At 39.7% G+C, this 12,594-nt stretch overlaps 1 protein-coding gene across 3 annotated transcripts in view; it reads right to left on the bottom strand.

The window, feature by feature from the left end:
- LOC138705777 (uncharacterized) overlaps nt 1-12,594 on the bottom strand; it is a 189,495-nt gene that overhangs the window by 24,984 nt on the left and 151,917 nt on the right. For all 3 annotated transcript variants that reach the window (XM_069834416.1, XM_069834433.1, XM_069834424.1), the window contains exon 4: nt 11,417-11,680. In XM_069834416.1, the coding sequence (XP_069690517.1) occupies nt 11,417-11,680 (264 nt within the window). The remainder of the gene's footprint in view (nt 1-11,416; nt 11,681-12,594) is intronic.

The raw sequence follows: 12,594 nt of genomic DNA, 5'->3' as shown, positions 1-12,594 counted from the left end.
ACAGAGCCCTTAGCTTGCCGCTACTCGCCTCTACTCTACGAGGATTGCTTATAGATGTCGCTAGTGTTGAGAAGCATAGACCACTTAGTTCGTTAGAGACTTACATTATATGGTCAGTCTCTACATTATGTTAATCAAGTTAAATATCTCGGAGTCATTCTTGACAAACGCTTACTCTAGACACAACATATCAAATCTACTGCTGTTAAAGCTACTGCTCGGACTTTTCAAATTTACTACGATCTCCAGTGCTCAGCTTGAAACAGAAGACAAATCTCTATAGACAATTAATTCTTCCAATTCTTATTAATGCTTCCCCTGCCTGGTTTTATGCACCTCGGACTACCCTCAAGCCACTACAAACAACGCAAAACAGAGCTCTCCGGATCATCCATGCCTACGATTGGTTTACAAGCAATATATAAGTCCATGAAGATCTACAGGTTGACTATCTCCACACTCATCTTCTACAAGCTACAAGACACTTCTACCAGAAACTTCATTCCAGTGACAACCCATCCATCTTATCATTAGGAAGTTATGATCCTCGGCAGTTCACCAAATTCAGGACACCAAAATCTATCATTAATCCTTAGGCTTTTAGTTTATTGACTATTTTTCTTTATTCTCGTTCTGATGGTATCACCACTGAATCTTGATTTAATGGTTTTCTTCCACTTGTTTTCCTCTCATGTTGTTCAATTTATATGCGTAGGCAAAAAACCTAGTAGTTTTGACACTACTTCTTTATCAATTATGCATTAAAAAAACTAACCAGAGTGCAACAAAGGCGATCGGTATACATTGTATTCTTTATGAATGAATAAATGATGATAATGATGGGGAATTATTCGGATATCACAAGGGAACCGGAGTAACTGGATCACAGGCTTGCCATACATGTCACAAATTTAATTCAGTGATGAATCGGCGAGATTTGAACCCGAGCCTCTGGTTTATAAGCCCAGCGGACTAGGACTCCAGTCACCGTGGTGGTTACGATATTGTAGTATACAAATATTTGGAGCAAAAAGTAATGTTATGTATAAAATAGTAACAAAATGTCTCAGAAAGAAACAATTGAGCAGTGTTTGTGCTGCAGCTCGTCTTAATAAATGTGTCATAATTATTGTTCTACCTTATCCATGATCTTCCGTCGAGGAGGAAGAATAGCAGCTGAAGATACATTCCGTCTGGAGCACAGGGAGCTACAAAATGTAACCCAATTCAAGTACTTAGGAATCACCCTCCAGACGCATGGGGATACGTATACACAACATGTAAACGAAAGAACCATACATGCTATAAAAGCAATGCATGAAATACAGAATGTAAGCAAATTATCGCTAGAGACAGCCATGACATTATTCAAAGTCAAAATCAGCCCTATATTGCATTATGGTCTGAACATCATATGGGAGAACCTTACAAAGAACAATCTAAAACGCACAGAACGAGTGAAGGCAACATTTATTAAAAGAGCCCTATCCATATCAAAATATGCTCCATCACGACTATGCTACGAAATGTCAAGGGAACCCTTCTATATCGAAGATTTGAGACACCAACTACCGCTCCCGTCCACTGCCCAGTACGAGAATCTCCTACAGGAACTCCGAACGAAGAGGTCACAAATATGGAGCGACTTCTATACAACAGAGGCCATGCTGTCCGACGAGTGGAAGAGACCGTACTACGAACTCAGACACACCATCACACGCTTCGCAGTGCATGGTTTTCATTTCAAGATCTGCAAAACGACAGGCTACCATGAGCCCAGTGTAGAGTGCGTGTGTAAATTGTGCGAAGGTGCCTGTGAAAGATACCACGCCCTCTCATGCAGACTAAGAATCGAATCACTAACGAGTTTCTGTAGTGAATAAGCATCCATGGAACGAACACACAAAATATGCATATTTTTCATTTTTCTACCTATTATTATTATAATTATTGTTCTTAACTACAAGAGAAATAGTATGTATAAAACATATTTTGCATTGTTTATATGTAATAAATGATTAGGCAATGCACTTAATACTTAAAGAGTACGCGTTATGTTAAGAAAATGCTGGTCACAGACATACAGAGCCACCGACAGAACTTATGGACCCTATGCAATACTGTACTCGGACCCCTGTTGAAAAAAGTAACTATTACAACAATTACAAGTTACCAGTTATTCTAACCATAATAATTATTTGCAAAATAAATAAAAGATAACCCCATACACAGATACGAACCTAAAAATATACACTTTTATTACATTGAAAACTTTTAGCAAAATTTCACATTAGCACAATATATTATATTCATAAAACATTATTCCTGGAACACCTGTAATTTCTAACTTCCAGTCCAACATCAACAAACAACTCTTCTTGACTTCATTGATGCAGAATCATCAATTACATCATCAAAATTTAAAGACCTAGCAAGATCGCTCTCCAGACTAAGGAGGCCAAGGTTACTCAGTCGTTCTTGACACATTGTTTATCTGAATACATTTTTTATTTTCTTCATTTTGCTGAAGGATCTTTCAGCATCAGCAACTGTCACAGGAATTGTATAGAATAATTTAATGGCTATACAAGTAGTTGGAAATAAACTATCCAGTTTTAATTCTCTCAGACTATTTAGGAGATTCATAGGTTTCAATGGGGTTGGCCCTAAATTAGAGGCATGAATTGATTTTAAATATTTCGGCTCAGGACTGATCTCTTTGTTATGATATTTTTCACGCAGTCTAGCACCCATATTAATATCTTCCAATTTTTTCTGTCTCTCCTTGTGCTTCTCAACTCCCTACTTACGCCTGTACTTGTCCATTATGCAGTTAAACTATAACCCATAACACTAATGAACAGAATTTACTAGACAACGACAACGAGAAGACGAAAGTTTCGACATGAAACATACAATGTACTGAAAAGTAAACATGATCCTGCAACTTCGGTTTAGGAGAGTCCACTAGCATATTGCGGTGGGCCAGCGGTGGTAGTTAAAAAGGACAAGTCAATAAATAATTGAACGTGTTCAGTACAAGCGGTGGGAACATAGTTCAGGCAAATGCCGGGGCCCTCAAGTGTCATGTCGGTGAAGGTTAATGCGGGAAACCGATATTCTGTTATATAAAAGTCAAATATTTACATATGAAGTGGTAATTTGTATTTATTATTAATTGATTACTAGTGGACTTACTCGTGTTAATTATGTAAGATTTGTCCGGCTTACAGCTGTTTCAGTGCTTCACGCACCATCCTCAGAGCCTAGTAGATCACGGCGTCATCTCGAACTTCTCTGCCTGTTAAGTGGGTATGTTTTATTGTTGAAATGTGTTGAAGAGTGGAGTCGAATAGTGTGTGTGTACTGAAGTTGATCTGTGTGTTGAGAATTTGATCGGGGTGTGTTTTAGTGTGTTTGTATATTTCGTATTGTTCTAGTGTGTTGAGTTTTTGGTTCTTGGGTTGTATGTGTACGATTTCCATGTCCGTATTTATGTTATTGTATGTATGGTTAGTATTGGTTATGTGATCGGCGTATGTGGATGTATTGTGTCCTCTGGTTATTGCTTTAATGTGTTCTTTGTAGCGTGTTTGGAATGATCTGCCTGTCTGTCTTATGTAGAACTTATCGCAACTATTACATGTGAGTTTGTATACACCTGTGTGGTCGTATTTATTTGTTTGTGTTTTTTGTGTGTTGAGATGTCTTTGTAGTGTGTTTTCTGTTCTGTATGTTATGTTGTATTTCTGTTTTCTGAATGAAGATGCGATCTTATGTGTGCTTTTGTTTTCATATGTTAGTGTGATGTATTTCTTGTGTTTGTGTTGTGTTTTGCGTGTTTTTGTGTTTGTTAAGTTTTTGTTTTGTCTTCCTTATGATGTTGTCTATTATGTTTGGATTGTATCCGTTTTCTTGTACTATGTATTTGATTGTGTTCACTTCTTCATTGTAGTGTTGTTGGTTCATGGGTATGTTGAGTAATCTGTGTACCATTGTCCTGAATGCAGCATGTTTGTGTTGTATGGGGTGGTTAGATGTGTTGTGTATGTGTGTGGTGGTGATGATTGGTTTTCTGTATATTTTGTAGGTGTGTTTGTTGTCGATTTTTGTTATGGTGATGTCTAGGAAATTTATGGAGTTGTTGTTTTCAAGTTCTAGTGTGTATAGAAGTTTTGGGTGTAATTTGTTTATGTATTGGTGTAGTTTGTGTATTTGTCTTTTATTTCCTTTGTATAGTATGAGTATGTCGTCTACGTATCTGTGCCAGTATATTATGTTGTTTGCATATTTGTTGTGTTCATTGTTGAGTATGTATGTTTGTTCTATTTGTGTAAAAATATCTCTATTTATTTATTCTACTATTGAGTTAATATGTCAAATTCATGTAACAAATGTTCTTACAGAATTTTATAGTACCAGTATGTATCTGTGAATAATTATTTATAATAAAAAGTAATCAGACTCAATCTGACGGGCCCTTATTGCTCACGGGTCCATATGCACTCGTCCTCTTTGCCCCCCCCCTTCTCGGCGGCCCTGCAGACATGATTGTAGATTTTAGAAGATATAACTGTAATGTACTGGCAGCGACATGTTGAATTCCGTCTCACATACGTGCTAGCGTGATTAAGTCAGGTATGCGGCATTTCGCCATCAGTTCCCGTAAGCGCTAAGTAGTGCTGCTGATTTCCCCGCACGCGCACCTTCCTATCCAATATTCGCGCTCTATTTCTCGTAACAATGGACAGGGTTCCGCTGTCCTGCGTTGCCAAGTTTCTGCCACTTTCTAGCACAGCTCAAGAGCTCACTAGCTGACCAACAGAATTTCCTCCGCTATAAAGCAGTTCCACTACCTCTGTTGGATAATTACTTAACTTCTATAAATGCTATAATTACCGATTTTATAATTTATTCGAAGTAGCTTCTAGCTCGTTGGTTGTCTAGAACTTATCACCGCTATTATCTACCAAGGTTCGGGCAAACTGCGAGGAGCATCTACTGCAGCGGAAGGTGGCTCTGATGTCATACAAACAGGAGATTATATATTTTAACGAAACTGACATGACAATGAAAGGGGAATTTGATGGAATAACTAATGAAAACAGGAGAGCTCCGAGAAGAATCTTGACAACCTTGTCTTTATCTACTAACTGAGAGATTTGAACTAGGATCCGAGGTCGTCGTAAGCCAGCACTCTGTCAACTGAACTACCCAGATTCTTTTAATTAGTTATTTTACGATGAAAGAGTAATGGAACGGAGAAAAATTCTCTCCGGCGCCGGGATTTGAACCCGGGTTTTCAGCTCTACGTGCTGATGCTTTATCCACTAAGCCACACCGGATACCCACCCCGGCGTCGGACAGAATCCATGAGTTGGAACTTAAACTGAGACGATTCTGTCCGAAGCCGGGATGGGTATCCGGTGTGGCTTTGTGGATAAAGCATCAGCACGTAGAGCTGAAAACCCGGGTTCAAATCCCGGCGCCGGAGAGAATTTTTCTCCGTTCTATTACTCTTTCATCGTATGATGACGCAGAATATCTGCATGGAAATATCATATGTACTTCGGTACATTAAAATAATATATAATTATTTTACGACGTTATATCAACTTCCAGGTTATTAGCGTAAATGGAATTGGCGATAACGATATGTTAGGGCCTATTGGCTAGATGAGGTCGAGGATTCGGCATAGACTTCCTGACAGCCCCACCGAACCAAGTAATCAGCCCAAGCAGGAGTCAAACCTACGACAGAGTGAAGCTCCGGATCAGCAGACAAAAGCTCCTACGCCGATGGTCTAAGCTACCAATTTGGCTTGTGAGTCCACTGAAATTTGTTTGTAATTTATTATGACTGACAACTTATAAAGTTTCCATTAACTATTTTAACCGACCTCTTTAAGGGAGAAAATGAAATTTATTCACCTCTCGAAATCGTTAAAAGTTATCATTGAAAGACAGTTAAAGCAAATGATCGCATGAAAATACGAGTACCTTCAAACCCAAGCAGGAACTGTCACAAAACTCTGTGGAGCTGCGATGGGTATCAGGCCACCAGGTATACTAGTAGAAAGGAATGAAAAAGCAGGCAAGCTGGCCAAGAAAGGAGCAAAAAAAAAAACTTCTACATTACACCTGAACCAGCCTTCGGTATTAGCAAATGAAATGAAAAAACTGCACTAAACTTTGGATTTGGAGAGAACATCAGAAAAGATGGGCAAAATATTCTGGCCAGTCTCTCGGCAAAAAAGTTGTTAAAGATCTCAACCAAGCTCTCACAAAGTTTCTCCTGCATCTCAACAGAAGAAAACTTAAGAAAGCGGTTGGGTTAATTACTGGACACGGTCGTTCAGGAAACATCTACGGTACAAACTGTGTAAACTGTGCAAGAAACATGCAAAAACTACAAAGCACATACTGCTTGAATGTGAGATATCAGAAAGGAGGAGACTCCTACTGTTTGGAACCGTCACTGAGCAGTACGATGAACCTAACATAGGAGTGAAGGTTTTGGAACTTATCAAGAATACAGGGCTAGAACTCGTATGATGAGTTAGAGCAGTGGTTCCCAAACTTTTTGAAGGCGTGACTCACTTTAGGGCCCCTATTACCATACCGGTTCTTGACTCCATTTCAAAAATACAAATCCCTATAAAATCGTGACCAGAGATAATTTAATCAACACACTTTTTTAAACAACGAATGAATGAAGGAACGATCGAACGAACGAATAAAGGAACGATTGAACGAACGAATGGATGAAGGAACGATCGAACGAACGAATGGATGAAGGAACGATCGATCGAACGAATGAAGGAACGATTGAACGAAGGAAGGAACGATCGAAAGAACGAACGAATGAAGGAATGGACGAATGAACGAACGAAGGAACGATCGAGCGAACGAACGAATGAAGGAACGATTGAACGAACGAACGAAGGAACGATGGAACGAACGAACGATGGAACGATCGAACGAACGAATGAAGGAACGATTGAACGAACGATTGAAGGAACGATTTAAAGAACGAACGATCGAACGAAGGAATGAAGGAACGATCGAACGAATGAAGGAATGATTGAACGAACGAATGAAGGAATGAAGGAACGACCGAACGAATGAATGAATGAATGAACGATCGAATGAACGAATGAAGGAATTATCGAACGAACGAATGAAGGAACTATCGAACGAACGAATGAAGGAACAATTGAACGAACGAATGAAGGAACGAATGAATGAACGAATGAAGGAACGATCGAACGAAAGAACGAAGGAACGATCGAAAGAAGAACGAATGAAGGAACGATTGAACGAATGAATGAACGAAGGTACGATCGAGCGAAAGAATGAAGGAACGATTGAACGAAGGAACGATTGAACGAAGGAACGAAGGAACGATCGAACGAACGAATGGAGAAACGATTGAACGAACGGAGGAACGATCGAACTAACGAACGAATGAAGGAACGATTGAACGAACGAACGAACGAAGGAACGATCGAACGAACGAATGAAGGAACGATTGAACGATCGAACGAACGAATGAAGGAACAATTGAACGAACGAATGAAGGAACGAATGAATGAACGAATGAAGGAACGATCGAACGAAAGAACGAAGGAACGATCGAAAGAAGAACGAATGAAGGAACGATTGAACGAATGAATGAACGAAGGTACGATCGAGCGAAAGAATGAAGGAACGATTGAACGAAGGAACGATTGAACGAAGGAACGATCGAACGAACGAATGGAGAAACGATTGAACGAACGGAGGAACGATCGAACTAACGAACGAATGAAGGAACGATTGAACGAACGAACGAAGGAACGATCGAACGAACGAATGAAGGAACGATTGAACGATCGAACGAACGAATGAATGAAGGAACGACTGAACGAACGAATGAAGGAACGATCGAACTAACGAACGAATGAAGGAACGATTGAACTAACGAATGAATGAAGGAACGATCGAATGAACGAATGAATGAAGGAACGATCGAATGAACGAACGAATGAAGGAACGATCGAACGAAAGAACGAAGGAACGATCGAACGAATGAAGGTAGAAACGAATGAACGGACGAACGGATGATCGAATGAACGAATGGAGTAAATTAATTAATTAACTTATTAATTAACTAATTAGCTGAATTAAGTCGTGTAGAGTGTGAAAGGAAATCCAAATTATAAATTACCTCTTCAAGTGAGCAGAGTCAGGATCCAGATGAATAATTGTTCCTAAAATGACTATGTTGGTTGGTAAGCGCATATCCTTATAAAAAGGGAAGGAAAGAAAATTGCTTGCACTCTCCGAGGATCAAACCCACGAACACACGAGCAGTTGTCACGAAGTAAAGGAGAACAGAAACGAAAGGACAGTTCGAATTTGAAAGATAGGAGTCGGAATGAAATGGGAAAGTGCTGGCATAACAATATCAGCTTCATTAGTTACCTTCACCTCCACGCCCACCTCGAAAGTCCGGCCGATGCAATTAATGGTGCATGTCTGTCTGTCCGTCCGTCCGTCCGCGTATCTGTCCCATCCATTTAACAAAGTCGCGATGCGTCTTTCTCGAGTCCCGACCAAGACTTAATGGTCTCGGTGAAAGGGTTATAAGTTATATTACTTTCAGGTGGTCGCTATTTCAATGCCCTCCTCGGGCAGTAATTTTCCAGAGCGAGCTATTTGTTTAGAGGTTAGTTGCTGCCGTTAACCTTGCAGCTGCTCTGGTATCGCTGCATGGAGGAAAAAGCGAAACAGATTGAACACTAGAGGGGGAAAAAAAAAACTCGTCGAAGAGGGAAAGTGAAGGCTGGGAGTGTCAGGCACAGTCAACACTGATGCCTTATATTCGTATTGTTTTAGTAAGCCTATGTGAGACTCTGGACAAGCATTTCTGAGGGTGGTTATACCGTACTGTTGTAAATTGTTCACAGCTTCTCCATTCTATGCAGACGAATTTGGAAATAAGACTTAAAATAAACAAAGACTGGTACCCCACATTTCTTCTTTAAAAAATCTATAATTACCATAATAATCATCATCACCGAACAAAGACGTTTCCACTGTTGCGGGAGGCCTTCAAAGAGAACCTTTTCCGAAGTTTTTTGTATTATAACATTTCCTCTTCTTCATTTCCTTCCTGGTTTGTCCTCCACCTCTGTGACATGTTAGTAGGTTATTTTCTTCATATTCATTCGTTGTTATAGAGTTTCTCAAGCTTTTTCTATTCTGTGATGTTTAATAAATTTTACATTTAAAATATAGTAAAACGTAATAATTAAAAACAAGTAAAACAGTAAAACAGTCTAATATATTAGGTATTTTGTTTATATTTAGATATGCACTAATTTAAAAGGAATGAAGTTACAGGAGAATGGAGAAAGTTACACAACGCAGAACTGCACACATTGTATTCTTCACCTGTCATAATTAGGAACATTAAATCCAGACGTTTGAGATGGGCAGGGCATGTAGCACGTATGGGCGAATCCACAAATGCATATAAAGTGTTAGTTGGAGGCCGGAGGTAAAAAGACCTTTGCGGAGGCCGAGACGTAGATGGGAGGATAATATTAAAATGGATTTGAGGGAGGTGGGATATGATGATAGAGACTGGATTAATATTGCACAGGATAGGGACCGATGGCGGACTTATGTGAGGGGGCAATGAACCTGCGGGTTCCTTAAAGCCATTTGTAAGTAAGTAAGTTGTACTAATTTTAAATGGTATCATTTTTAATCGTCTATAATATTACGCTGTAGTATATTCGAATCAAGGCAAAGGATGGGGCCTCAAAAAGATATGAAACAGATTATTGCAGATGATTAATAAAACTGTTGAAAGAAAGGCCAAAAACCGAAATTGAACGTACATTCAAGCGCGTATGTAAAATACAATTGAAAACGAAAAACGGTCTAACCCCCATTTTTTAAGAGGAAAAAAAAATGAATTTAAAAAATGTTATAAACACAAGAACTCTGATGGAACATATTTAACCTCCACGATTCTTCCTGAGGTTAAATCGCTCATAAATAGTCAATGTCCCTAGCAACCAAGAGATAGCAGCACTAATCTGGAGATTTTCCATTTTGAGAGATAGACCGTTTTTACGCTAATGTCTTAATTGCAGATAAAATTAAAATTCAATAGTTAATTTTGTAGGACATTAAGAAGAATGGAAGATGTAAAGCTTACTTCCTTACTTACTTACTTACTTACTTACTTACTTACTGGCTTTTAAAGAACCCGGAGGTTCATTGCCGCCCTCACATAAGCCCGCCATCGATCCCTATCCTGTACAAGATTAATCCAGTCTCTACCATTATATCCCATCTCCCTCAAATCCATTTTAATATTATCCTCCCATGTACGTCTCGGCCTCCCCAAAGGTCTTTTTCCCTCCGGTCTCCCAACTAACACTCTATATGCATTTCTGGATTCGCCCATACGTGTTATATGCCCTGCCCATCTCAAACGTCTGGATTTAATGTTCCTAATTATGCCAGGTGAAGAATACAATGCATGCAGTTCTGTGTTGTGTAACTTTCCCCATTCTCCTGTAACTTCATCCCTCTTAGCCCCAAATATTTTCCTAAGAATCTTATCCTCATACACCCTTAATCTCTATTCTTCTCTCAAAGTGAGAGTCCAAGTTTCACAACCATACAGAACAACCGGTAATATAACTGTTTTATAAATTCTAACTTTCAGATTTTTTGACAGCAGACTAGATGACAAAACTTCTCAACTGAATAATAACAGGCATTTCCCATATTTATTCTGCGTTTAATTTCCTCCCGAATGTCATTTATATTTGTTACTGTTGCTCCAAGATATTCGAATTTTTCAACCCCTTCGAAGGATAAATATCCAATTTTTATGTTTCCATTTCGTACAATATTCTGGTCACGAGACATAATCATATACTTTTTTCTTTTCGGAATTTAGGAAGGTGTAAAGCTACTAAGGATATTTTGTTATGGATGATAAGTGAAGAAATAAGAAGATTAAAATCCATTTTAAATGCAGAAATACACATATATTCGTAAATGGTGTTGTTTAATCAATTGTCCGAAGACAGGTTTGAACCTCGTCACATCAATAAGGCAAGTGAGGCAACTAAACCAGAAGATAATGAGGTAGTGTGGCCAGTTTCTCCAGTTCATTTCCCCTCTTCACTGCATACATTGCTGACTAGCTACAAATTATACTAATCAGAATTCAGATGTATACAAACAAACTGTTCTTCCTCTGACACAATCGATTCATATATAAGAGAAGAATGATAGACTGGCTTATATATTGGGAATTGAAAGGCGTTGTTATAACATTGATGAGCGAGTGTTGGAAGGTAGATAAATAAGTAGGTAGGTAGGTAGGTAATGGGTAGGTACTCGCCTGGCATTTGTGCGGGATGCTGGCGTAGAAACCGTCGTGCAAGCCGTCACACTTGAAGTCGATCTCGTCAGGCACGCGGTCGTAGAAGGGGTAGTCGGTGAGGTTGTACCCGTTGAGCTCGCGCGGCAGGTTGGGATCGAGCACGTAGTCGATCTGCGGGATGCCCGTCAGCGGAGACTTGGTCGTGGCATTGGCGGCCTCGCCACCCCCCGACGCCGGCGCAGACAGAGGCACCGATTCCGCAGGTGATGACTCCGCGCTCGTCTGCAAGAGAAGATTGAGATTAAACGGGTAGCGGAAAAATTAAAACACTCATTCATAATGCATAAATGTCAGCATTTTTACATGCGTAATCAATGGAATGCTTACTCCTGGGAGTACGTGTACCACTACATTGAATACCACTGAGTTACGCCACGAAAATTACCAAAAATACGAAAGTGCTTTCATAAAAGACGAATATTTTCCCTGGACCAAAAATACAGGGTGTTAAAAAAAGTATCCAATATTTTAGCAGGTGCTAGTATGCATCAAAACAAGAAAATAATGTATAATAAACATAGGACCTACAACACATACTTTCTGAGATCTAAACACTTCTTCATAGGAGGTGCTCAATCTGACGTCCATTCATGACAATGCATTCCTCTGCCCTTTGGCGTAAGGAATCACGCACTCTTTGAAATTGGCCTGGTTCTTTCATGTGTCCCCATAACCAAAAGTCTAGGGGATTTAGGTTTGGGGAACGAGCAGGCCAAGGGGTGGGGCTTCCCCGACCAATCCAGCGGTCCTGAAATGTCAACGTAAGGTGTTCACGCACAATGCGGAGAAAATGTGCTGGTGCGCCATCGTACATGAACCACATCTGTAGTCCTGCTGACATGGCACATTCTCCAGCAAGGTTGGCAATACGTTAATAAGAAAGTCCTGAAAGTCTCTGTGGTAGCACGTATGGCCCTATTAATCTATCGCCAAGAACGCCTGCACATACGTTGATTGACAATCGGTGCTGATGCCTTGTTTCTTCAACTGCATGGGAATTTTCATCAGCCCACACATGCTGATTACGAAAATTCGCAACACCATCTCTGCTGAACCCCGCTCATATCCGCAACCAGACTTTTGTTCTCAGTATTCCTTGCGACATATCATTATTCCATGCCAAGGATGTCAACTAC

This window comes from Periplaneta americana, chromosome 1 (assembly GCF_040183065.1).
Source record: "Periplaneta americana isolate PAMFEO1 chromosome 1, P.americana_PAMFEO1_priV1, whole genome shotgun sequence".
Lineage (NCBI taxonomy): Eukaryota > Metazoa > Arthropoda > Insecta > Blattodea > Blattidae > Periplaneta > Periplaneta americana.
This window is presented reverse-complemented; position numbering and strand designations above follow the sequence as displayed.